This window comes from Numida meleagris, chromosome 6 (genome assembly GCF_002078875.1).
Source record: "Numida meleagris isolate 19003 breed g44 Domestic line chromosome 6, NumMel1.0, whole genome shotgun sequence".
Taxonomy (NCBI): Eukaryota; Metazoa; Chordata; class Aves; order Galliformes; family Numididae; genus Numida; species Numida meleagris.
The window spans coordinates 40,486,260-40,512,762 of record NC_034414.1 but is presented as its reverse complement, the minus strand read 5'-3'; the positions used below and the strand labels follow the sequence as shown (position 1 = coordinate 40,512,762).

At 40.9% G+C, this 26,503-nt stretch overlaps 3 protein-coding genes across 4 annotated transcripts in view; 2 read left to right on the top strand and 1 right to left on the bottom strand.

Moving 5' to 3' along the window:
* Positions 1 to 9,595, top strand: part of SNW1 (SNW domain containing 1) — a 17,706-nt gene extending 8,111 nt beyond the window's left edge. Inside the window, exons 4-14 of the mRNA XM_021402472.1 lie at positions 247 to 342; positions 436 to 542; positions 1,163 to 1,267; positions 1,356 to 1,425; positions 2,134 to 2,199; positions 3,418 to 3,534; positions 3,887 to 4,028; positions 5,672 to 5,768; positions 7,226 to 7,343; positions 8,366 to 8,529; positions 8,608 to 9,595. Of these exons, the coding sequence (XP_021258147.1) occupies positions 247 to 342; positions 436 to 542; positions 1,163 to 1,267; positions 1,356 to 1,425; positions 2,134 to 2,199; positions 3,418 to 3,534; positions 3,887 to 4,028; positions 5,672 to 5,768; positions 7,226 to 7,343; positions 8,366 to 8,529; positions 8,608 to 8,812 (1,287 nt within the window). The 3' untranslated portion in view covers positions 8,813 to 9,595. The remainder of the gene's footprint in view (positions 1 to 246; positions 343 to 435; positions 543 to 1,162; positions 1,268 to 1,355; positions 1,426 to 2,133; positions 2,200 to 3,417; positions 3,535 to 3,886; positions 4,029 to 5,671; positions 5,769 to 7,225; positions 7,344 to 8,365; positions 8,530 to 8,607) is intronic.
* SLIRP (SRA stem-loop interacting RNA binding protein) lies at positions 8,860 to 12,465 on the bottom strand. Of its 2 annotated transcripts, XR_002440365.1 has the most exons (5): positions 12,234 to 12,465; positions 12,043 to 12,101; positions 10,835 to 10,942; positions 9,306 to 9,433; positions 8,860 to 8,987 (listed from the first exon to the last, which is right to left on the bottom strand). XR_002440365.1 is itself a non-coding variant. In XM_021402474.1 (4 exons), exons 1-4 carry the CDS (start codon positions 12,316 to 12,318, stop codon positions 9,374 to 9,376), a joined length of 312 nt encoding a protein of 103 aa, XP_021258149.1. In that variant the 5' UTR covers positions 12,319 to 12,465; the 3' UTR covers positions 9,302 to 9,373. The 2 variants fall into 2 exon arrangements, 1 of the variants encoding a protein (XP_021258149.1); XM_021402474.1 differs by lacking the exon at positions 8,860 to 8,987 and having other exon boundaries at positions 9,302 to 9,433.
* ALKBH1 (alkB homolog 1, histone H2A dioxygenase) lies at positions 12,377 to 26,503 on the top strand. The gene is made up of 6 exons (XM_021402473.1): positions 12,377 to 12,526; positions 14,721 to 14,829; positions 17,626 to 17,788; positions 21,369 to 21,459; positions 22,600 to 22,793; positions 23,354 to 26,503. The coding sequence occupies exons 1-6, from the start codon at positions 12,395 to 12,397 to the stop codon at positions 23,775 to 23,777; spliced, it is 1,113 nt and encodes a 370-aa protein (XP_021258148.1). The 5' UTR covers positions 12,377 to 12,394; the 3' UTR covers positions 23,778 to 26,503.

Here is a 26,503-nt window from a genome sequence, read left to right as displayed (position 1 = left end):
GAGTGATTTACAAAATTATATTTAGTTAAATTGGTCTTCTGTGATGATCTTATCTGTAAATTGGGATGAAGAGTTTATTCTTGTTCTGTGAAAGTCAATAAAGAATGTGTAATTGTAAGGTATTTGTTGTATTTTTGTATTCAAGCTTTAATTAGTACCTAACCTTTAATATAGGGCTGAAATATTGATTTTTAAATACTTTATTTATTCCTGTTTTCCAGCACTATAACATATGTTGTCTTTTAGATTATTTACAGCAAATACACGGATCTTGTGCCAAAAGAAGTCATGAATGTGGATGATCCCGAACTGCAAAGACCAGATGAGGACACAATTAGAGAGGTGTTGTATGCACTGATGTGCCTAGTTACCAGCAGTATATTGTATGTCTTGTGTATTGTAATGAGATGCAGACTGTCGTATTTTCTTCTTCAGATTACAGAGAAGACGAGAGCAGCCTTGGAGAAATCTGTCTCCCAGAAAATTGCAGCCGCTATGCCAGTTCGAGCAGCTGACAAACTAGCTCCCGCACAGTACATACGGTGTGTAGTGCTGGTGCATGCGTAAGATGTTAGATACAAAATTAGGATATTCCATGACATTCAAGTCTATTCTTCTGGAGGTACTATGAAACTAGTTTGTGTGTTATGAATTAACCTGCAGATGATAACTTAGTTTGAAGTGGGTTGAAGTATGTCTAAATGTATCATGAGTTGCAGCACTTCTAGTGGCTTATTGCTTTAGCAATAAAAACAGATTTGTCAGGAAGGACTGTGGGTGATGCTGTCCTGGAAACAGATTCCTTACTAGGAGATATAAACTAAAACAAAGTTTGTTGCAAGATTCCTCCTGTAAATAAAAACGTGCAGTTGAAAGAATTTGTAATCACTAGGAAGCTAGTACTCATGATACCTTTGTGAATCTAGGTTTAAACAGGAGAGTACAGCCCTGTGGAGATGCATTCTGTCTAGTGTAATTGATTACCTGCATGTAGACAAGTATTCTCTGTGAGGTTACCTGTTCCTGGCATTTACAGTGGAAAAGTCTTTAGCTGGTATGGATAAAGTTAAAATGCAGCTAGAGTAGTGAACTGAGGAAAAACTGAGGTAAGAGGGGAATACCTGTCTGCCTGCAGAAAGCTGAAGCACTTTGTGTTATTCAGGTACACTCCATCGCAGCAAGGCGTTGCCTTCAACTCTGGAGCTAAACAGAGAGTTATTCGGATGGTGGAAATGCAGAAAGACCCTATGGAACCTCCAAGATTCAAGTAGGTATTCAGAACTTCTTCATAGCAAATAAAAGATTCTGAAGTGTATTTCCATATAACATTCTGATTGCATTTGTTAATTGTTCAGAATTAATAAGAAGATTCCACGTGGACCACCTTCTCCTCCAGCACCCGTAATGCACTCTCCTAGTAGAAAGGTACAAAATACCACAGCTGTTCTCACTCTTAGCTTCTAAGTGGAATCCCAAATTCTGCACTGATCTAATTCATTTCTGTGCACCTTTTCTTCATTGTCCTTGTGATATTTTAAGTGGTAAGTTTGGTGCCTGGTACAGCCTCTTTTTTTTTTTTTTTTTTCCATTTGGACAGTTCTGAAAGTACCTCTTCTACATAATTTGTCAAGGGTTGAGTAGGTTTCCCACGCATAGGTTTGCATTGCAGGAGTTGTCTGTGGCATGGGTGAGTAGACTGAGGCTTTAGCCTTGGTGTACTCATGCTACTCTTAGAAAAATAATGGGACATTTCTTGTATTGTGAGGGATTATCTTCTCTCAGAGAAGCGTAGCGGTTCTTCAGTTTCCTACAACCTGAACTGCCATTAAATGTTCAAACGTTAACAACCTGACTGTAAGTTCTAACCCGTGTGATGAAAGTTTAGGAGTATGGCTGAAAGCTATATTGCAACTTTTTTCAACGTTAGCAAAGGTACTGTGCAGGAACGTTTCACTGCTGCTAAGAAGGGTGGTTGGGTTTTTCTTTGTTTTGTTTTCTGGGGTTATTACTTTTGCTGTGGTGAGTGCCCTGAAGCTCATTAATGTCAATGGTACTAGAGTTGTCTTGAGAAATAAAACAGTATTTCCTTTTCTTGTAAATCTAAAGATTACTTTGTTTTCTCACTTAAATCAGATGACTGTGAAAGAGCAACAAGAGTGGAAAATTCCTCCATGCATTTCAAACTGGAAAAATGCAAAGGTAATTAAGTTGTCATAAAATCACCTTTTAAATATTAAACCTTGCTGGTAGACATATTATTCAGGCTGTACATTATTCATATACTGCTTTTAAATGCCTAGAGTTAGATAAGCTGGCTTCTTCCAGCACAGAGAACACACAGTTGTACAGCTCAGTTTTTCTCTCTCTGGCACATTAGAGTTATCAAAATGTATACAACAGTATAGAACTGAGAATATGTGGCTGAGATTATACGCTTTGAGAAGAAAAAAAATGATATTAGTTAAAATCCTCATAATAGTGCTGTATGTGGAGCATGAAACCAAAGTCTTTGGAGCTGATGCACTAAAGCCATCTGAACTGAGAAAGGAAAGGTTAGAGAACCAAGCAGGTTTCTTTTTAATGCTACAGTCTGAATCTCTAGCAAGTTATCCTTGCATTCTTTTACTAATTAATTTTCATTATAGGCTAGCTTAGCTATTTTTATTTCTTGTTTGAGTAGGTATGTCCTATAACTTCAATTTTATCAGCAGGTAAGTTTATGTTCAGGGAGAAAGGAGAACTTGGAACATGCTGCAGTGACCAGTCTAGTTCTTGTACTTAAGCTATTGTTGTGAGAAAGCCTCTTCAAACAAAGGAAGGACAAGCTGCACGCACTGATGTTACTTTTTCTACCCCAACACAGCTGCATCACTGGGACTGACACTAGTAGATCAAATTTTTTAGGTTAAAACTAAAGCAAAAAATTTGTAGAGTTATCTAAAGAATCTTAAAGTATCTATAGATATTGCAGGTTTCAGCTTCTTAAGGTGTAGCAGGCATCTAGTGTCTCCTGCTTTTGCTAGCAGCCTTGGCCCTTAGCATTTTTGAGTCAGCTGACCTCTTAATAGGTTTGAAAACAGTTCAGGGAAATCGAGTTTTAAATACAAATGGTGAAACTACTTAGGGACTAGGAAGGCTGTCATCTGGAATTCTTAAAGCAAAAAGCAGAGCTTATGAATGAGAATGGATTTTTGATTGATACTTGAAAGGTAGATTTGGGGGTGGGGATGGAATTGGAGGGAAGCTTAGTATTGCCTGGTATGAATTTGGAGTACATCTAAAGAAAGCCCATGGAGGCATATTAATGATTGGCTGAGTTCTGTGATGGGTTTTTTTTTGTTTTCTTAGCCAATAAATGTAATAAAGTTTGTTAATAAAAATCTTGCTAATTTCTATAACTGCCTGTCTGTCCTTTAGGGTTACACCATCCCATTAGATAAGCGTCTGGCTGCAGATGGAAGAGGACTGCAGACTGTTCACATTAATGAAAACTTTGCCAAGCTTGCTGAGGCTCTCTATATAGCTGACAGAAAGGTCAGGTGGTTGTTTAAACTGCTCTGTTTCATGTGGTTTTTACCTTCATTATGTGTTTGATTCCTTGGGAAAATCAGCTGGGAATGAGCTATAGCTTTTTGTTCCGTCCTGCTGCTAGGCTACTGTAATGTTTTTATCCCCACTATGTTTGGATCAGTGGCCCAGCATGGATTAAATTATTGGAGGTCATGTCTGTTGTTTCTGAGTTTGAACTGTGGTATTTTTCTGGCTTTGAACTTTAACTATAGGACTCAATTCTTCCCCTGTTTACTGTGTAACTCCAGGACAGAAGATCTGCCGCATTCCAGGTGCTAGCTTTCTGTCATTTTAACTAGGAGTCTTATGTGTGCAGGCTCGTGAGGCTGTAGAGATGCGTGCCCAGGTGGAGAGGAAAATGGCTCAGAAAGAAAAAGAGAAACATGAGGAAAAGCTCCGAGAAATGGCCCAGAAAGCAAGAGAAAGAAGAGCAGGGATCAAAACCCATGTTGAAAAAGGTACATTTCTTTGTTACTGAGATACTATGGGGTTGTTGTTTTTTAACACTCTCTGAAGTGTAGGTTTGCAGAAATAACCAAAGAAATTATAATACCCACATATTAACTATAAATGTGACATCTGTTTTTCTATCTCTTTTCTTGAACAGCCAGTGTATTTGCTTAATTCATGGGGATCTGAATTTCAATCTCAGGTTTAAGGAGATTGTTGAGAAACTGATCACTGTAGCTGGATCAGTACAAAGTAATGGCTTACATGGACTGTTCTGACTTCTTTTTCTGAAAAGGCTTGCTTTTGACTTTGTCTATGAGAGCTAAATGATCTTTATGTTTTCAAAGACGGTAAACACTGTATTCTGTCTCTGATGTTGTTATTATTGGTCTTAAAGAGAGGTAGCTCTGGCTACCAGGCCCAGAATCTAATAACGTAACTAAATCACAGGCATTGTGATGTCTTATGTCTTGACTGAAATGACATTTCAGAGATCAAGGTGCTGAACTTACAGAGCAGTTCTCTTAATGTCACTTAAAGGTGGAGAATATGGTCATATACTGCCAAATACTGCAGCTGGAATGGACTAATCTCTTTCCAACAGTACAGGCTGAGAACTAGCAGGCTGCAGAGCAGCTCTGTTGAGAAGCACCTGGGAGTCCTAGTGGACAATATACTGAACAAAAGCTAGCAGCATGCCCTGGCAGCAGTATTGCTATAGGCATCCTAAGCTGCATCAGCAGGAGCGCAGCCAGAAGGACAAGGGAAATAGTTGTTTTTCCTTTACTGGTCATCTGCTAGACTGCATCTGGGATACTGTGTTCACTTATGGGACCCTCAGTTCAAGACAGACTGATGAACAGGAACGAGTTCAGTGGAGGGTCACCAAAATGGCCAGGTGGCTGGTGCATCTGCGTGGTGAGATGCTGAGAGAACAAAGCATGTTCTGCCTGGAGAAGAGAGAGCTTGGTGGTGACCTAATGGCAGCCTTCCTATGGAGAGATCAATAGCTACACTGTGGAAGAATGAGATAGTGGTTAAAGTTTGAAGTGGGTGCTTCCAACAATGTGCAGAAGAAAAAATTTTCACCATGAGGACAAAAAACAGTGGAACAGGTTGTCTAGAGAGGTTGACAGTCTGTCCGTGGAGGGTTTCCTGACCTGAATGGGCAAAGCTCACAGCAACATTTCAGCACTGATCTTGCTTAGAGCAGGAGATTAAAATAAAGACTCTTCCAGCCCAAGCAATTTGGTGATACTGAGTCACAGAATGTTCTCCAACGTGTTTAGATGCCTGGATTTGAATGGCATTTTTATACTAACAGGTAACAGAGAAAAGGGTATGATGCAATAATCTGCAGGTGTTTAGGATATTAATTTGTAGATGGACAAGAACTCTGAGCTCTTTATCAGAAAACGTAGTTATTGGGTATGTCTGCTGTAGCTCTCTTGTCAAGGACATTGGATTGCTTGTGGTATGAGAAAGTTACTGTTTTCCTTATGTCCAGTTTGTTTAAAAAGTAACATATGGTGCTAAGGACCACTTCTCTTTTGGAAATGAACATTGAATTGAATCACTGTGCCAGTGTCTGTGCTGTAGTTAATTCAGACTTCAGTAGCTGTCTGTAATAAGCAATCTTGCATGTGTTCAGAGGATGGAGAAGTTAGAGAAAGAGATGAAATAAGACATGACCGGCGCAAGGAGAGACAGCATGACAGAAATCTATCCAGGGCAGCTCCTGATAAAAGGTGAGTCACAAAGAAGCTGCTTTATTCCTGTACTAGTGCAGGATTCCCCACGATAGAAACTATTACGTAGAGCTTTCTCAATTTCCTTTACATCAGTGCCTGAATTTTACCTTGTGGAGATACTTGCTGGTATGAAATGGTATTACTGAGTTAGAGTATGGTAGTGTTCCTATGATAAGGGTTGAAAGAAACCCATGGGTTTCTTTCTTTGGGGAAGAGGAGACTGAGGGGAGACCTCATTGCTCTCTTCAAATAACTGAAAGGCGATTGCAGTGAGAGCGGGGCTGGTCTCTTCTCACTGGTGACAGGACAAGGGGAAATGGCCTCAAGTTGCACCAGGGGAGGTTTAGGTTGGATATCAGGAGAAACTTCTTTACAGAAAGGGTTGTTAAGCACTGGATCAGGCTCTCCAGAGAGGTGGTTGAGTCACCATCCCTGAATGTGTTTCAAAACCGTTTGGATGTGGTGCTTGGGGACATGATTTAGTGGTGGGTTGTTAGAGCAGTATGGTTAGATTGTGGTTGGACTTGATGATCTTGAAGGTCCTTTCCAACCTGAGCAATTCTGTGATTCTATGAAAGCTTTGTTAACTCTGCTGGCTATATGCAGGAAGTAGTTGGATTGCAATCATAATACTTAATGAATGTATAATAAGTATTTTAAGTTGAAAGGAAATGTGGGGCTAGCCTGTGCTAAGTTTTAGTGATTAATACAGCACTTGTTTGTAGAATCCATGTTTTTGGAAAGTTTAGCTTAGGCTACCTGTAGCCAAACATGTCTGATTCAAGAAATTTTGAACTTTCCAGATAAGTATAAGAAGGGGTTTTGGCTACTTGTTTGATATTTTTTTGTTGTTTTGGGTGGCTTTGTTGTGTTATTTTAGGGGGAGGAGAGGGTTGGTTGGTTAGCGGGTCCTCAGCATGTTCAGACTTTATTACTATGTTCATAGCAAAGAGGTTGGTACCTGTATCTTCAGTGAGACCGAAATACAATCAGTGGCTTTTTCTTGAAACTGTTCATTTAAAGTTAGCTTAGATTTGTGAATGTAAGCTGAAATAACTTGTTTGCCCAAGCTGGTTAGATTTCTTGAGGACAAATGGTTTCTGGAGGCTTAAAATCTTTAATATCTTAAAATTAGATTGCCCAGCCTTTCAAGAATATAATTACGCTGGCTTGTGCAAAAAAAATAAATATGACATTTTAGACCGAATCAGCTTGATATAAATTGCAGATAGTGGAAAGTAAATTTAAATGTCATGCCTAGCCTGAACGTAAGTCTCCCAAATGTTTCCTTCGCCAGAAGACAAATTTTAAATGTTACCTAGTGAGAAACAGTACCAGTTAAAATCTGGTATCTGCGGCAAATAGTTAGCAACTAACAGAAAATCAGATCGCAGTTGAGCAGATCAACAAATACAGTTTATCTGACTTAATAAAACTCAACATTTTCATTTCAGGTCAAAGCTGCAGAGAAATGAAAACAGAGATATCAGTGAAGTTATTGCGCTAGGTGTCCCCAACCCCAGGCCATCTAATGAAGTCCAGTATGACCAGAGGCTGTTCAACCAGAGCAAGGTAAGAATACCTTGTCGCAGTTGTGTAGTTTTCTGTGAGAACAAGCAAACACATTTCACCCTGGTGGGCACAGCTAGAGTCCAAAGGGGACCTCATTTTAACGGATGGTGTAGATGAGCTCTGAGAAGTCTCTACCTAATGGGTAGCAAACTACTAATCTCCCTAATCCATAGCTGATGCAACAAACATCGGGATATTCAGAATGTATAACTGGATTAAAGTGGATTGGGTTTGCGGGGAGAAAAGTAGGAATAAAAAGCTATTTTGCCTTCAAGCTGCAGTAACTTCATTTTCCGTTGTGTAAGTATACAGATTGAATAAGGAAAACGTGCTCTGAAAGAGAAGCAAGTAAATACTTGCCATTCTCATTACTGTTTATATTAAAAACTCTTCTGAAGATACAAATAGTTAACACAAATATTTGTTCCTGAACTTCATACTACTGAGAGATTAAAAAGAGAGATTAGGCTTCCAGAAGTCCCAAGATAGTCCTGCAGCGTATCAGTCATTCTTTTTCATGCTTCTAACGAAAGACTTGTAGGCAGAAGGGAAAGCTGACGAATCAAAATTGAACAAGCAGGGACTTCTACTTCCATGGCTTACATAAATTTGTGTGTGATTTAGATAAGTCAGCTTATATCACATTTTCCAGAAATTCTGATTAATACGCATTTCTGTGTGGTTGCACTTGGCTATTGTAGCCAGCTGTACCTGCAGGGCAGGCTGAAATGATGGATTATTCTGAAATATGAATGGCCTGCAGTCCTTCCTGCTCTTTCTGGCAGTGTTTAAGTGGTCCTGACTTAAGCTTGTAAACATGGTGTTATGTTGTCTAGACTTAATTTCAGACCCAGAACTACTCATACCATATGAAGAGCTTGAACTTGCTGGAAATAGTAAATCACACCATAGGCTGTTTTTATATCTGCATGATAGCAAGCCTGTATCCTGATGTTAAAATAAATTAGCTGAAGTTTGGCACTCATTTGTATTATACAGCTGTACATCTTTCTCCTTCACAGGGTATGGACAGTGGCTTTGCTGGAGGAGAGGATGAGATTTACAATGTTTATGACCAGCCTTGGAGAAGTGGCAAAGATATGGCTCAAAACATCTACAGACCAAGTAAAAATGTCGATAAGGATATGTACGGTGATGATCTAGAGGCTCGAATAAAGACCAATAGGTAAGAAAATAAACAGAAAATACTCTTAATTAGTGTTCTGAAGTCCCAGTCAACTGAGTATAACGTCTTCTCCCACAGGTTTGTTCCTGACAAAGAATTTTCTAACTCTGATCGTAACACCAGAGGAAGAGGCAGAGACGGCCCAGTTCAATTTGAGGAGGATCCTTTTGGTTTGGACAAGTTTCTGGAAGAAGCTAAGCAACATGGTGGTTCTAAACGGCCATCCGATAGCAGCCGCCCTAAAGAACATGAGCATGAGAGCAAAAAGAGGAGGAAGGAGTAAGTGCCTCTGTACCTTGAGTAGCAATGAAATGGACTACAAGCATGGACTTCATACAAAAGGCATTTTTTAATATCAGAGGTATATAGGGGGATGTCACGTAAAGAAGCAGTTCAGAACTCTTGTGCTATGTGGAGATGCATATACACACACTAGTTCCTCTGCGAAGGACAGCTACCTATGAAGAGTGGAAAAATGGAGACCACTTGGAAACATTTCACAGGGGGAACTGTTCTTTAGCAAGTACTCTGACTTTGCTAATTCCCTGTTGCCCAGCACCTCAGGGTAAGAATGTAGCCTCTTCCCACCCCTGTAGTTCTATTAAGTAGCTGAAGCTTTTATTTCATTTGTTACAAGCTCTCCCCCACTGTAAATAGTTACTGTCTCATCCTGTAATAGATGCTAGAGAGCTTATGCCTGTGTTTCTGTGTGGTTCCATAGTTTATTTGAACAAGGAAGGGAAACAGCTGGATTCTGTTTTAAATCCAATACTCACAGTTTCTCCATTATCTTTATTTTAGTTTCTTTATGCCTAGTGAAATAAAGCCTCTTTCCACAGTTCATTCACACTGATTCTCTCTTTGGTTGAAGGTGTCTTCTACCTTGCTGCTGTCTGAGAGATAGCTGAAAAGAATGAAAATTGTTCACGTTAGGCAAGAAGCTTTGACTTCTTTTTATTTCTGATTTTCTGAAACATTTGTATGGAAGGTAGACCTTAATGTGTGAGAGCCATAGTGACAGCTGCTGAGTCCTGGAAGGAATGTGAAATAAAATTTGCTGATGAGACTAGCTGTGGTCATGCAAAACATATTTTAGAAGCTTGGAATTTCAAGTGGAATTAACAGAAATGCTCATATACTTTGCTTCTAGAGAGGCTTGCTTTTTTATTTAAAAAAAAAAAAATGAAGAAAGCTAACTACCTTCTGTTTCACTAAAAAGAAGTATCTTAGCTCTTGTACCTCCTGTTACAGTCCTTGGCTTCACTGGCAGGTAAGTGAATATGGCTATCTTACAATTTCAAGAATAAAACACAACACAGTTTCCAAGAAATTGAGAAACTCACACTAAAGACTCATTTATGCTAGACACAGTACTTATTTCGGTAATTGCCTACAGACAACATCCTATGTTATCTTCAACTCAACTTACTAAGTATTAGACTACTGCATGGCTTATCATATCTTAAGACTGAATTCAGTAAAGTACTACTTAAGTTTTGCTTCCCTTCTGCACTGTTGTAACTCAAAGGTCAGCTCGTAAGACATCGTGAAGTAACTACAACCAACAAAGGCTTCTGTAGTAGTACGAACCATTTTAAGCAAAATACGACAATCAACATATTGCAAGAACCCCCCTGCAGTCCCTTGCAAATTGGTTCTACTCTTAACATCGGTTGTCAGAACAATATGGCCAAATTCATACTGAGTGTTTAAAGTCATTAACTGATAATGCCTGCTCCAGCAGCCCACTGGTTGCTCTTCAGTGAGTAGCTAGGTCAGCTGAAGCGCATGCAAGTCTACAATAAGATCCCCTAAGTAACTCACCTTATCTAGAGACTGTACTGAAGGTAAATCTCCAGCTGTCGTGCTGTCAGTTGTCTTTACTTAAGTTTAAAGCTTAACTTTCTATTCTATCTTATTCCCCCTTCTCCCTAGAATGCAAATTCGATGTTGGAGTCTGCCTGTAGAAAGCTTTATTACAGATAGATAAAGGGTTGTACAGCAGCTCCTGAAGAACTTTACCACATTTGTGTTCCTTTAGCTTAGCATAGTGGAAGATTTTTGTCTGCATATGGGATCTCTGTGGCGTTTATTATGGATATACGACCCTAAGTAGTCAAGCGGAGATGGTGGAATAAATAACTATAAATGATTTTAGAAGCACACTAAAAGTATACTGAAGTGGCAAAATGCTTAATCTCACTTGAATAAGTATGGCATTAATTTGATGCTACTATGTCCAATAGGGAGCAGAATTAAAGACCCCACTCCTTATGCTACCTCACTAAAGGAGTTATGATGTTACCTTGGCACCTTCCAGTATGTGGGAGTCCTTCTGAAGCACATTCTGAACCTCTTCTGGAGATGAGAATTTAATCCAGCAGTAACGTTTGTGAAAGCCTGTGTCTTTGTCCTAGTTACAGAATAAACGAAGAAAATGGTTACTGTAGGAAGTATTTACACAGGCTGTTAAGCTTTCTATCTGTGTCCAATTTAAGGACTTGAAAATTATCAGAGAAATCAGTACACTTGTTTCAGAAGTCTTTCATACTTTAAAACATTGACTTCCACTGACAGCTGGGGGGGCAGTGGGCTATCAGAGGCTGTTCTGCATCCCCTTCTCTCGGTTTGAGTCTAGCAATCAAAATTTAATATTTTAAGATCTTAAGTTATATTTGAAAACTGGAGTAATGCATAGCTGGTCATCTCAAGTTGTGGTTACCTACTATTAAGTCAGTTACAACAAAAGTGTCATTGAAATGGCTGCCTGATGTGAAAATAAGCCTGCCCAGCTACTTGCAAGGCATTCTGCAAGTTATAGTGTCTGCTTGTGACAGTAGGAGAGCAGGCTGGAATCCTGGATGACAAGCACTAACGGCACTGAAAAGAAAAAGAAGTTAATTTGAAGAATGATTTGCCAGTCTGAAGAGACAGCTCTCAATAAATGCAGAAGGGTGAGGTCTACTCCCCTGCCTGCCTATTACTCCTAGCTGTACATCAGAGCCCATGCCAGCCCTGCCCTGCAGGCACTGCCCATCAGCCCCCACTGCAGTGTGCCCCAACAGCTGCAGAGCTGCAGTCCCACTGCCCTGCTTCAGTATCCCAGCGCATGTTGAACCAGGGTGGCTGCTGCAGGCAATTACTTTAAGGAAGCTGCAACAGAGAAGAACTGGGTCTTTTTGTCCCTCTCTGGTAAGGTGCAATGGGCACCACAGTCCCAAACCTGCAGACCTGAGTTTCAGCGGGGATGGAATTTTTTCTTTAGAGTGTCCGGTATGATGCTATGCTTTGGTTCTAGAATTAAAACAACGTTGATTGCTTAACGCCTGCCAGGTTAAGCCCCAACAACCTGACTTTCAAAGCCGAAGGAAAACGTTAACCTTGAGAGACCCACGGGAGGCACAGGACAACCGGTGCCCGAGGAGGAAGGAGCCCGCGGGCCGAGTGCACCAGGTGGGGCCGGGGGGCTCCGGGAGCTGTGGAAACTCGCGAGGGCCAACGGCGAATACTCACGAAGGGCAACTGGCATCTCTGCACCGATCCGAACTGGGAGAAGTACTCCTTCAGCTCCTCTGCGGGAGAAACGCATACCCGGTTACGCGGCCTAGAGCTTCAGCCCCCGCCCCCGAGCTCTGCGCGATAGGGGACGGAGCCGCAGCAGCCCCAAGTGCCGATGCTGAGGGAGGGAGACGACAAGCACTCACTGCTCGACACCGTCCAAGGAACCTCGGCCACGAAGATGTCGAAGAGCCTCCGGGACCGCCGCAAGGTACCACGCGCCGCCGCCATCTTGTGAGCCGCGGCGTTACCCCGCCCCGCCCCGCCTCAGCAGCGCGCGCCGTCCGACCGCGGCGGCGCAGCCAAAATGGCGGCGGGGGCGGCGGTGCTGGGCCGGGAAGGCGGGGAGGATGCCTTCCGCCGACTCTTTCGCTTTTACCGGCAGCGTGACGCGGCGGACCTGCGGGGGGTAGTGGACTTCTCCGCGCCGGGTGGGCAGGTAACGGTGCGCCGTCGCTGCCCTCGTTGTGCGGCGCTGGGGGCCTCTGGGTGGCACGGCACGGTGGGGCCCCGCTAGCCTGCCTCCGCCCGCGGGAGGCCCTAGGCTCTGTCCCTGAGCCCCTCGCGGGTCGTTAAAACGTCAGAGGGCCTTACCAAGGGTTGTGCCTGCGGAGGCCTCACGCAACAGGTGGTGCGCTCCGCGGGGCCTCGCTCCTGGCGGCGGCGCCCCCCAGCGGTGAGGCGCGGGGCGGCCCGTGCCCGGGGACTGCCTCGGCCGCGCGCCTCGTGTCTTAAATATGGATTCCCTGTGAGACTATGTAAATAAGGAGGGTAGAGTATATAGTTAAATGAAATTTGACCTAGTTTTTTATATTCCCAGTACTTAGCCTTTTATTTTTATTGTTGCATTACAATGCATACTTTTCTATTTTTTCAGACAATAATTTTGATACTGTTAACTGGACACAAAACCTGACCTGTAAGAAATTGTTCAAGGCATTAATATTGAACACGGTAGTTGTTAACGTTTCAGCCTTTCCTGAGCTTGCAGCAGTCCTTTATTTGATAAAAGGACTTTGGCATTACAGCCCTTCTGGGAAGTTCAGAGTCCTTGAAAGAGTTGCAAGCATCTGTCCTCTCTCTGTGTCCTTCTCTTGTGCCTCTTACCTTCTGCGATTAGCTGACAGCTTTTTAGTGAAAGAATCTTTGATTCCACTCCCCCCTCCCTCCCCCCCAGGTTAAAAGGATTTTAAGTTTTTCCCTTAAAGAAGAGCTGCAGGCCAGCCAGATTGGCCCAGATACTGTTGTTGTTTTTCTCTCAGAAAAGTGCTTCAAGTGATGGAGATCTCCAGTGAAGTGTGACATCCCCAGCCACTCTGCTTGCTACAAGGCATATTTTACTAGTTCACCACATACAATCTTTCAGCGTAGGAGCGGGTCTTGTTCTTGGGATGCCCTGGCAGCAGCCAGTATGTAAGCAGTTGGAGAAGATGGAAAAGCAGCAAAAGCTCAGTCAAAGGAGTTTCCCTCCTGGGTGTGTTCTGCAGACAGGACTCAGAATTAAGCTCTTCAAGGCTGGCAGTTACAGAGCTGCTTTTGGCAGAGTTGAGAAGTTGGTAAAACTGAGCGTGTTGCCAGAAACCGCCCCCCAGCACTAGTCTGGGGTCGTCTTAGCCAGTAGAGAGACCAATTTATACCTCATTTGCCACTGCAGAATTAGAGCACTCACACTCGGGCATTCATTTCATGTATGCTTTAAATTCGTACAAATGAAGTCTTGCCCACCGCCCCCCTCCCTCCGTTTATTTCTCCAGTTCCTAGCATAAAGCTGTAGTTCTGCACAGCTGTATAGAGAGCAGGACTGGGGAACTGAGCCACAACAAAACCAGTCTGCCTCTACCCTGTCCTCCCTGGGAAAGTTCCCAGTCCTGAGTAAAGAAGGCAATGAGAACGTGGTAGATATGTTTCTCTTGGTTACGGTGTGGGGTTATTACAGCTGAAACAGGAATTATTGCAGTCCAGTGTAGTGTATTGAGAAAATACATCTTGCTCACCCTTGAGCTGCTTACCCTTGTGTAGAGAGCAGAAGTGACAATGTGGTATTCAGCATTTATGGGGTTTCTGCAGTCCTTCGCATCAGACACCTTTGTCTACTTCATCACTGACTCTTTTCTCCTGTAATTACAGATGAGAACAATCATCTACCCTATGGAATTATGAGCAGTAACTGTGATGTTTGGAAAATGCTTTGAAGGTGTAGAGTGTTATGAAGACTAAATATTGCTCTCTCATGGGGATTAATATTCAGCAGAATGTTTTTTACAGGTTGAGCTGTAATGTGGAAATGGACAAATAGTGCAGAATTTTTTTCTTAATACAAATCATTCTTTATGAATGAAGGACATTTCTCCTGATTCATAAGTCTTGTAAAAACTGTTAAGCTAGTTCTGTTAGCAGCTCTCTATGTCTTGTTCTGGTCACAGTTGTTCAGACAATAGTTCGCTTGTTTTCACAAGGTTCCCTTTGTTTTAATAGAATATGGTAGCACTCTACAGGTGCTGTTTTCGAATGAGTTTTGTAACGAATGAGTTTTGTAACGAATGAGTTTTGTAACGAATGAGTTTTGTAACGAATGAGTTTTGTATCTCTTACTTCTTTTTCCTCCCTTTAACAGATCTGCTTTCTTTTACCAGGTGTTCAGATCACAGCTCAGTATTTCTTCAGTCAGTGACCAAGATGCCTGCAGGGCAGGATTACAGCCAGTTAGCCGGTGGAAAGCCTACGGCCTCAGTGGGTACCCAGGTGGGTACCTCTGATTTCAAGAAAGATCAGTTACAGCCTTGTTGCTTCCGATTCAGGCATCCTCCAATTTATCTTTCTTGCCCCATCTGAAAAATCTACTTTGGTTTACCTCAGCATAATTTAATGTTCATGGTGGTGGGTTTTTTTTGTTTGTTTGTTTTTGTTGTTGTTGTTTTCCTTCTGTGCTTGCTTTTTTAAGTACAGGAGGACAAACAAGTCAGTTAAAGGATGAGATGCAGTGATACAGGGAGGTTAGAACAGAACCAGTAGTTTCATGGTCTCTTAACGAAACAGAACATCCTTTGTAGGAATGAATCCATATTGCCATAGCCTTTCATAGAAATTTTGTACTTCTGCAGCATCAGTTCCTCCTCAACATATATCACAAACATTAGACAAGTGACTGAAATACAGCCACTTCAGGTCTGAAGTGTGGCCTCTATTTACTGATGTACAGTAAGTGAATATTGACATCTTGTCCTATTCAAGGTATAGAATAATTTCATTAGGCACATTATTTCAAAAACTGAAATTGACATTAAATTTTTCAGGTCACTTAGTAGCGTCATAGAAAGATGGCAGGTTGGATGAGGCTTCTGGAGGCCTCTAGTCCATCCTCTCTGTTTTAAAGCAGGACCAGTTTGAAAGTTAGATCGGGTTGCTGAGAGCTTTGTTTGGGTGAGTTCTGCAAATCTCCAAGGATAGAAATTACTTTCTGTGCACTTGATCCAGTGCTCAGCTGTTCTCACTGTGATTTTTTTCACCCTTCATCTAATCACAGTCTGCATTGCTGTAATTTGTAACTTGCTTCCCATAATCTTGCTGTGCACCTTGGAGAAGAATCTGGCTCCATTCTTTGTGATCCCCCTTGAAGTAGCTTTTAATTGTGTAGGCCAAAGTGCAATCAGCCTTAATTGCCACAAGGGTGCACTACTGACTCAGGCTCAATTTGTCCTCCAAGACAAATTGGTTTTATGACAGGTTGTTCTTGTTGCTGGACACCTGCTTGTCTTATCAAGATTGAGGATGGAGACCACTTGCGCTAGGTGTAAGTTAATAAATACCTAGTGTGCTGCAAGATTTTGCTGCAATATGAAAACTGCATCTGCATCCTCAAGGCAGATTTTATCATTACACAGATCCCCAAGGAATTCCTCTTTTGCTTATTTCACTCGGGCTAACTCTTTCAAGGCCAAAAACATTGCCGTCAATGCTTGGATTCTTGTTCTCAGTTCTGTGTGTAACTTGCCCTCCAGGCTTCAATTCCTTCATTAGTACCTGGAGGCAATACGTACCTAGTACAGCCTAATTCACATAGGTAATAAAGTGTTTTGAGAACTGCACATCAAAAGCTGTAGACAGAAAGGGCAATGTTATTGCTCTGTTCTATACAGAGGCCAACAGAAAGTAAATTTAATATTTCTGGCAAAGAAACTTGTTGTAATCAGAGCTGTAAGGAAGCTACCTGTAGACTAAAGGCACAGGAAATAGAATGAAATGAATGACGGTGTCTTATTACTACACTTTTTCTAACCACTTAATTTAATCTTTTGAGGTCTGTGAGATATGCTGGCAGGAAGATTTTTCCATGCTTTTATTACCGCTTTATAAAGGCCACAAGGCAAGTTTGTATCCTACTGAGACACCTTCCTTTTTCATCTGTTTTTGTCTGTTTACCTTGATATGACTGAGAAGTTCAAAAAGACATAATAGGGCAAAACCTTGAAACCTCCTTTTCCTTTGTTCCTGCTGTATCCTTATCTTTCTTTGTACATGAATGTGGTGGTGAGTCTTACTGAATTGACAGTCTTTGAAAGAATGCCTTGATTCTCAAAATAAGTATGATACAGATTAATAGCATCTTCTCAGCACACTCATTCATCAATGCTGTCAATCCTGTCTTGGAAGGAAACACCCCTGGGGTGGTGGGAAAAAAATCCAGTAAAGAATCCTGTTAGCTCTTCTAATAATGGCCTATCTTATGGCAAGGACTCCTTTCTGTTAAGATATGGACCAAATAGATCCGTTACATCATGCTAGTCCTCTTATTTGGGCTATTGCTTGAACTCTGCCTGAAATGCTTGGCTAAATCACTGTGCACGCTAGCTGCCTGTTTACTTTGTTTTGTTGATAAATTTTGCAGTCATTGTTAATTAATAGACTACAGCAACAGGCAGCTTGGAATATAGTTTGATTTTCATCCCATTTGAGTAATACCGTACGCAAGTGTAAAGATTGATACAACCACACCTGCTTTGCACAAAGCAAAGGAGAAAACGGTTGACGTTGCTAAGAACTTGTTCTGTGGACTGCTCTCTGCAGTTCATGACAATGAAGGAGCAATAAGAAGACAGAATGAGTTCTGAGACAGCAACAAAGTTATTTTGAAGACTGTAAATTAACCATCACGATAGCTATAGTAGCTATAACAACTATAACTTTGAAGAGTTAAAGAATTTTACTGAAGCATTTCCGTATCAAATTTACTCCAAAGCAGCTGTCTGTGCAAGTTCTCACCTCTTTATCTACTTGCAACCCATATGCCTTATGTTATATATGGCATATATGTTATTGCCATTTTTTTTTTTTTTTTGAGTGCCCTCCATGCCTTCTAACTTACAGGGACCAGATTTTTGGTCTGAAAAAACAGTAGGTCTTAAGCATTCAGACCTATTAATGGATTTCTAAGGTTTTCTTTCGGTACCTCCAACCCTTCTCCTTTGCTCTGATTTTATTAAAAATAGGGATATGCCTAACCATACTTTCTCCCCCCCCCCCCTTTTTCTTTGTGGTCAGGGTTTATTTTCATACAAAACCCTTTCCTTCCGGGCTGCCAGCGTCACTGGGTGAAACAGTGTCTCAAGCTATACACCCAGAAACCCAATGTCTGCAACCTGGACCTGCACATGGCTCCTGAGAAGACTGCTGATCTGTGGGGGCAAAGCAAGGAAAAGCTGAGGTGAGTCTAGAACAACCATTGGTCAAAACTAACAGAGATGGAAGTGCTCAGCTCTGAGAAGGCTGAAGAAAAATTAGCAAGGAAAGGAAGCTGAAAAAGGTTGTGTACGTGCTGGCAGTATACATCATATCAGACATGCCAAGTTAAAGATGTCTCTTTGTATAGCTTGATGTGCATCCTTGTTAAGTCTCTTCTTTTACATTAACAACAGGATTTTCTAGTAGCAAATTGTGCAAAATCTATCAGTCTAGGGTAAAATAGCAACCATGGTGCTTGGAGGCTTGCGAAGCTTAAGCTTAACTACAAGTGGAACCATGAGGTCTCTTTAGACCTCAGTTTTCCTGAGGCAAAATGGATCCTTTCCAAATATGCCGTGTGCCTGCTCGCTCTTCTTTCCAGTCAGCTGCTGGATCTAGTGTGCTGTAATTGAAAGGCCGCATATGCACTTCTTTGTATATGCACTCAAGCTGACTAGTTTCCATGTTTTGATTTTTCAGATTTTTTCTTTCATCCAATCTGAGATGGTGATTAAATGTGTGCCATTTTAATGTCAATCCTGTTTGCTTTGAAAGATTCCCACAGGATCAGAGTTCTGTGGCAGACAAAGCTGCCTTTCTTCTACCTGATTTGGAGGTTAATGGAGAATTTGTCCAAGTTTTAAAGTCAAGCAGAAAACGTTAAAATCTAAGCATTGAAGCTTTTTTTAAAAAAAATAATAATTGTAAAAATAAAAAGAAGTTAGATGCTGTTTACAGTATACCTTCATTATTGATTTAGGTATTCATCGTTGTTGATTTAATAGCTTATTTTTGATAAGGTTGTGTCATGTGCTGGAGTGACCAGATTTCCCTGCAGCTCTAATCTTCCACTGCAGCCTGTTAGGAAAATTGACGTGCTGAGATTTAAAAATATATATATTTTTTTAACATCTGCAACAAATGGATTTGCCAAAGCAAAGTTTGAACTTCTAAATATTCATACCTGGGAGAGAAGTTAGACGGCACTTGAGTTTTCCAGGCTCAGTCAGAATTAGTTACAGAAGTTCAAATGCCTTTTTTTTTTTTTTTTTTTTTTTAATTTTCCATCAAGTATGAAAAAATTGTTCTTTGAAAGCATTGTGAATTGTGCCCTACAGCTGAAAAAAGTTTGGTACTGTTCCAGCTTGACAGACCTTTCCCCGCAGTACCTCCTGCACACATGGAATGATCAGAACAGAGGTTAATTTGCAGCTGAATCTAGTTCAGTCGTAGACAGCATTTGGAAGAGCAATGGCTGGCAGAAACACCACTTAATTTTATTAAGCAGTTGGCTTAGTCTTCACATCTGCAAACTGCTATATCTATGCTTTACCTAAGGGGAAGCAGATCAAACTAACCAACTTGTCTGGTATTAGGAGTGAGAGCTTTTCAGGGAGTAGAGAAACAGCATGCTTAGCTAGAAGGTCTGTTTCCAAGACTGGGTACAGCTTTCATGCTTTTTATCTTTCCATCTTCTTCTTTAAGTCTGTTTTATCTTTCATCGGATAGATACCTAAGTGTGCTTGGATCATGACATATCTGCTATTTGCAGGAATCACAAGGTAGGGAGAGTCCATACAGTTCATACAGTTCCTAGAAATGTATGCTGTGCTCTCTCCACAAAGTAGAGTATTTTCTTAAAGTGCTGAGGACGCATGTCCCTATGAGTAATATATATGTGTGTGTGTTTATATAATAAAAAGGTTGGGAGGATTTTATGGATGGAATCATTTAACAGCAAGTAAAGAAAAAAAGGAAGCTTCAGAGCAACCCCCCCATAATCTTCAGTCTTGCTCTCTTTCTAATGTAGCTTAACCTGAACTTCTCAATGTTTTTTTGCAGGGGCACCTCTGCTACAAGCTTAGGAACTCATTGTTTCCAAATACATAACACTCCAGACTTTCCCCTTCTTAGCAATCTCATATGAAATCACATGCAAAATAATAAATTCTGGGAATCAGGACCTACTGAGCTAGTGTTCCTGCTTCTGTGTGAGCATTAACACAGCAGCTAAAGAAGCTGAAGGGCACTTTCAAAAGGCAGGTGCTAAAAACATTTAATTATGAACATTAACTTATTGTTTGAAAGATGCAGAGGAATGAGTTGTGGCCTCTCTATTTTCTAAATGTTGTTACCTGTTAGTAGGCTCCATAAATTGTTCCAAGCAGCATGTATTTGACACTTAATGTGTTGCTGCATTATGGCAATTACAGTTGCTATTACCCTATGACAAAGAAGGAAACTGGAAAGATGACTTTCTTTCAATATTCATTGAGCTATGAAAAAATCACTACAGGTAAAGAAACTGGCCTTTAACTCCTGTTCCTTGGTTTAGTTTACAAGCTACTAATACTAAAGATCAGTAAAGTGAAGGGCAGAGACAAGCTGTGTATCCAGTAGAAATGCACATTGAATGCACATGCTTGGCTGACACTTGACCATGGCAGCACAGATATTATTAATTCAGTTTTGTAAAGGAGATCATGACTTGCTGAACTAATGAAGCTATAAACAAGAGCCAACCAGCTGGTGCTACTGTTCTGTTCTGTCTCCTCCCTTTCCTTTCTTTCTTTACAATAACGCATAACTAAGCATGAGAAAAGAAACTGAAATTGCTGGCATAAGTGGACTAGGAGATATATGTGTATCTTCTTTTTTGTATTTGTCACTAGCATGCTTCTGTCTGATTTACTACAGTAGTACTCTTTGGTGGAACTTTGTGGGGACTTTTCTTTAAGCCATAGTAAAAACCCATCCCTGAGGTCTCTTTCTGCCTTCCACATCTTCAAGTAAGAAGGGTAAATTGGAGTGAGGTTACAGGTCACTGCATTGGGGTTGTCGCCTTAGGAAAACAGTTCTGACAGTTCTGGTATGCATTATGCTGCTCTTTCCTTAAAAAAAAAAAATCCAGCATGCTTTTTGTCCTGTATGACATCCTGGATAGGAAACACCTGTAATCTAGATTCCTTGACATTACAAGATGCATATATTCATAGCTAAAGCCACCTTACAGAGCTAATTCATCTTAAGCACTTCTTGTAAAAGTACCAAGCAGTAGAACTAATGGCCTTTTGCTTAGGAGTGTGTTTTACAGCTTCACGTACTTCACTGTCAGCTAACACATTTTTCTTTCTTGTAATTTTCCATTTAGTGCCTGGAATATTTCATTCTTGTGTTTGTACCTTTTAGATCTTCACAGATTCACTTTCAGCTGCACAAATAGTACATGCTTAATTCTGACTTATCAGTCTGTGCCGGTTCACTATGTTTTCTCCATATGATATCCCAGGTTAGGTACCACAGAGCAAATACAACAGCAATCAGCAGTAGACTCTACAGCTTGCATAAATTGCATGAGCTGAATTTTCAGTTCTGAAATTCAGTTCAGAAACTGAAATTTCAACAATGAACAATGGCATAAAAGTAAAATGAAAATAAAAGTTTAGCATTGAAGGTTCTAACGGGCTCAGGTGGATGAGTGATCTCATTACTGCATACTATAGTTCCATAAAATCTCTCAGAAATTAGCATGTATCCTGTTTCTTTCAATTTTGTCTTTGCAGAAGGAAAGGTTCCAGTAAATGTGAGCCCCGAAGCTTACTGGAGAAGCTGCGCTGGGTGACCCTTGGTTACCATTATAATTGGGATACCAAGGTATTGAAATTAAATTCTCTATTTCTTTTCTTCAATGTAAGTACTCAGAATGGCAGACAGAAAGAGGGTATTAATGGAACAAAATTTAGTAACATTCGTAGGATCCTACAAGACATGAGGAAAGGCTGAAACGCACCATGCTCCTAAGAACATTTTAATCTTTTTGGGCTCACTAAGGAGGATTTAACAGCAAAAGCCCACTGCTGCCTTCTTTCCTTCAGAAGGTAACACAGTAGCATATGCTTTGCTCTAGCCCTGTGACTCCATTTCAGGATAAGTGAACATTTTTACCTTTCTAAAAGGGATGGTATCAAAAGCACTTAGAGCAAGATTGACCTTTAGTGCTTGAAGACAGCTACTTCCGAGAAATGCTGCTCCTCAGTGGAGGGGTGAGAGCAGGAAGAGTCTGCTTAAGATGTGACTTTGAACTTAGAATCTGAACCAGTATAGCACACTCACCAACTAACAGCTATTTTTGGGGCTCCTCAACATAATAGAGACAGAAATAAACTTGTTCAGCAGCTTGAGTCAGATGGAGGCTGAGAAAGGACAGCAGAGTGATTATGTATAGTCTGTCAGTCTATTACGGATACTTAACCAAATCAGTTTGCAGCCTTATATTTACCAGATCAGCATATTTTGAGGCCTTAAGAAAACATGATTACTCCCTTTCACTCTTCTCAGTCAAAATCACTTGAGGAAGAGAGGAAAAAGTGGGTTTGCTATTGATGCCTGTCTGTTTTATCCTTCAAAGGAGCAAAGATGTTTGTTTCACAGCTCTGAAACGAGCTCCACTGGCAAAATATGGAACTCTTCGTTAGAAGAATTAGGTGGTAACTGAATGACCTGAGGGAGATTTTCAGGATGTTGGTGTTAATATACTGACTTCAAGTTTAATAATAATGATCAACTCCAATATTAAAATACAAGACTATTAATTCTGGTAGGTTCAGCATAGGCCCAGAATTAAATGATTGGAGGGAAAACTTGCATTTGTTATGCCTGTGTTGCAGTCCTTCTTTATGACTATGAGACAGACTTATGAGATATGATTCAGTGTTTGTTTCTAGTTGCATTTGCTGTTCAGATGTTCTAGGTTTGCTCTTTTTGTTTTGTTTTGTTTCACTTTCCTTCCTCCAGAAGTACTCAGCAAATCACCACACTCCTTTCCCCTCAGACCTCGCATTCTTGTCAGAACAAGTGGCTGCAGCCTGTGGGTTCCGGGGTTTCCAAGCCCAAGCAGGGATCTTGAACTATTATCACTTTGATTCTTCACTGGGAATACATGTGGATGAGTCTGAACTAGACCATTCTCGGCCCCTTTTATCATTCAGGTGAGTCCATTTGAGTGTTATTGAAGGCATGGGGGATTTTTTTTTTTTTTTTGCTGTGATTGCTTATGGTTGTAAGAAGTTAGTATGATGTACTTAGTTAATTGATCTTATATAATATATAATTATATAATCTTTATTCTCCGAAGATCTGCATATTAGGAAGCTGTAGCTCAAGGACATAGGCTTCTTGAAGACTGCTTGAATAGTATGGATGTAGCAGCTCAGTGGAATTGCTCTTAGTACAGGGCACAGTTACGTTTTAAAGCAGCAGAGTGGCAATTTGGGTACTGACCAGCACGCATGAAATACCTCAGCAGAACTTCAAAACTGGGCAGCGTAACTGCTCACACTGTGTCTAAAATAAACTAGTCCTCTTGGTCTGTTTTCCATGTTCTCCTTGTTGTAACAAGGAGTTCATCTGCATTTTTGGTTTAGTTTGCTTTTGTTATTGTTTGTTTTCTAAAGAAATACAGTTGCTGCTAATATTTTCCTATTGTACATATAATTTTCTCTACCTCAATTTGTTTTCTCTTCTCTCTCCATCCTCGTACCATCTTTAGTTTTGGACAGTCTTCCATATTTTTACTTGGAGGCCTGAAGCGGGAAGAGGCCCCGACAGCAATGTTCATGCACAGTGGAGATATCATGGTGATGTCTGGTTTCAGCCGTCTGCTGTACCATGCTGTCCCCCGTGTCCTTCCTAACCCTGAAGGGACAGCTTTGCCTTCATGCCTCAGCCAAGCACTTTCTTCAGACCTTCCTGTTGGCTCAGTCATTGAGCACAGCTCTGATGAGGATTGGCAAGTCTGTGCCAAGTACTTGCAGTCTTCCCGTATCAACATGACTATTCGACAGGTGTTGGCTGAAGGTCAGAAATTTCCAGAGGAGTCTGGCACAAACACAAGGAGTCAGGCACCCTCTGAAGATGGTCACCATCAGGAGAACAGCAGAGCCAAGAGACATAAACCAAATATTGACAGCTGAGACCCAAAGATTGTGCTGACGTGGACTGAATGGACAACCTCAATTGTACCAGAAGTCTTTGTCTATACAGGCATTAAGAAACAACTGTAGAATAAAAGCAGTCCTTGCTGCTGTAAGGAAGAGGTTGTGGTCTGGGACTTTCTGACCTGTATGTCAGACTTGTAAGCTTGGTTCAGTTATGTTTGTAAAATAGTTTGAAATAATTGCGCAGAAAGTGCTACCAAATGATACAGTTGCTATTTATTTAAGAAGCTCATCAGGCTAGTAAAGCTCAGCTGGAGTGCGTTAACAGATGTGAGGGAGAGTAGGTTGCTACGAAACCTACCTGCAGCACTTCCAAGAGAATTACTTCTACAGCAAAAACTGGCTCAGTGATCAGAAACTAGCAGCTCCCTTGAGCAACACATGGTAAGCTTTTTCTAGCCTTGTGCTCTCCTTTTGCCTGTTTGCAGCCCCTCAGCTGCAGCAGAAAATGATTTTGAGTGGATCCAGACTTCTTGCATACCTCAGATTTTAAAGGGAAATGACACGGGGCAATATTAGAATACCAGTTGAGTCTCGTTCTAACAGACAGTATGTCCTACACCCCCATTCTTTCACAGCTGCTTCCTCTAAGTGCCTGCAGATCAGGGTCCTGCAGCCTCAAGCTAGCATCTTTTAAGTTACAGAATGACTTCCAAGTAAAAGCAGTGAAGTTGTAGACTGAGTACATAAAAAAGAAATTTATCAGGGAGTATCTCTGTCACCTAAAGATAAATACATTGAAACAAAGAAAAGTACTGGCTTTTGTTCTCATTCTCTCTAAGACTCAGACCTTCCTATCGGCTTTTTAATGCAATTTTAATTGTTGGAGTGGAATGCTCTATCTCTAGGGTATTTTGTTGCACTTTCCAATGAATAAACTTACTCAGTTTTTAAATTAAAGATCTCTATCAGTCTGGGGCTTTTTTCTTTTTCCTTTTCTTTTTCTCCCTGTTAGTTATTTCAATGTATTGTTCATGCTGCTGCTGCATCCCTTGTACTGTTTCCTCCAGGCATCTTTTAGATCTATTGCTCTGCCATCTGCCAGCTCTGGCAGAGAAGCCCTGTGTGTTTGTCTGCAGGGCCACTTTGCTTAGGAGCTCTTTCAGGCTTGTCGGGTAGTTCCTGAGGGGTGTGGGCTGTGGTATCAAAGTCCAATTTAGTATGTATATGGCATATTTTCCTCACAGGGGTAAGTGTGATTGATCTGCTTATTTCACTGCAGGTGAATATTTGTGTGTGCATCTGTGCAATTAATTCCGTATACAATACTGCAATGAGTTCCAGTAATTTAATGACCAAAATAATCAGATATGGTGTTTAGTATCTCACTTCCAAATTCCTTGCCAGCAGAGTGTCCTTTCTATACCTCAGGTGGCTTTGGTGTAATTACAGGTATGCCCTAGGAGAGTGAATACTGTTACAGAGAGAGGTTAGAATATGACCAGAAGAGAAAAGCTAACTGTCTGGGTAGGTCTCAGAGAACAGCAGAGCTCCCTTAGTGGCACCTCTAGATGGGGACAGGGAGAGCAATGCTTGTCTCCCTTACAGTGAGAAGGCAAACTGTTCTTAACACAGAAAGAAACAAAAAATCTTCCTACTCCCTTATCACTGAAGCTCAGAGAAGATGGGATGCATGGAACTAGACAGTTAAAAACAAACGGGCCTGTTTTTTCTTTTCTGTATGTTTTCTTATCTGCTGAGGTTGAAGTACATTTATACTTTCATTTCTTAAATGACTTTGATTCCCTACAAACATGACAAATGCCAAGCAATTATTTATTCAACTATTCAGTTGTTCCTGTGATTTAAGAACAAGAAACCGTACTGTTTGAAATTGTAGTAAATGCTGAAAAACAGCAATAGCAATTGTTGATGTCCATCCAGGCTTTTTGTTTAGATGTGGCTGTGCTGAATACGTGAGTTACAAACTTGGAGTCATGCTTATTATCTAGTGCTACTGTGAGATACACTCAGTATAATTTTGTATCAGACATCCGAAAAATGAAGAATCCAAGAAGAAAAACCCAGGAATGGGCATATCAGAAATGACCCCCCAAAAATAAAATCATCCATGTGTGAAGACTGGAATATAAGAAGGGAGAACTTCCTGAATAGCCATTAATAATGGCAGCATTATATTCACAGCAAACAGTAGAGTACAGATGGGCAAACCACAGAACTTCTGCAAATTATATTCCTGAGCATGGTTTTGAAAAGGCGATAACCCTTGGAAGACAGGGTAGGAAGGCTGCAACCAACAGGCACTCTGCTAATTTTTACTTCAGGGCAGAATGACTAGAAACCAGTGACCTAGTTAACACAACCCATTAACAGGTTGTGGCGTTTACACTTTATCTGTTAAGGTTTGCAATGACACAACAGGATTTTTAATAGCCCAAATTTTTATATCTACCAATACCACAAATATTTGCTTCTGTTCATACGGGTACATGCAGAGATCATCTCTGTAGTTCTTTATTCTTAGAAAGAAGCACTGCCCAAGGGCCACAAGCTCAAATGCTTCAGTACCATAGGTATTGGTCTTCTAGGATGCCCTGCTATGTGCAGTTGAGGGGAAGGAAAGAAGAGGTAATCCAGGCTGGCTCTGCAAGAAAATGTATGTAATGAGCTGATTACCACAGGATAATGATGTGTTTAATTCAAAGCCACCTGGAAATAAAGCATCTTGTTTATGATACGTA

What these genes read in the sequence shown, in the direction of transcription:
- ALKBH1 (XM_021402473.1), top strand. Translation starts at nt 12,395, where the DNA reads ATGGCGGCGGGGGCGGCGGTGCTGGGCCGGGAAGGCGGGGAGGATGCC. An exon ending in ATTATAATTGGGATACCAAG is followed by an intron (nt 21,460 to 22,599) that starts GTATTGAAATTA and finishes TCCTTCCTCCAG; the next exon opens with AAGTACTCAGCAAATCACCA. An exon ending in CGGCCCCTTTTATCATTCAG is followed by an intron (nt 22,794 to 23,353) that starts GTGAGTCCATTT and finishes TACCATCTTTAG; the next exon opens with TTTTGGACAGTCTTCCATAT.
- SLIRP (XM_021402474.1), bottom strand. Translation starts at nt 12,318, where the DNA reads ATGGCGGCGGCGCGTGGTACCTTGCGGCGGTCCCGGAGGCTCTTCGAC. An exon ending in AGAGATGCCAGTTGCCCTTC is followed by an intron (nt 10,943 to 12,042) that starts GTGAGTATTCGC and finishes TTCTGTAACTAG; the next exon opens with GACAAAGACACAGGCTTTCA. An exon ending in ACATACTGGAAGGTGCCAAG is followed by an intron (nt 9,434 to 10,834) that starts GTAACATCATAA and finishes CATTCTTTTCAG; the next exon opens with CTATCTCTCAGACAGCAGCA.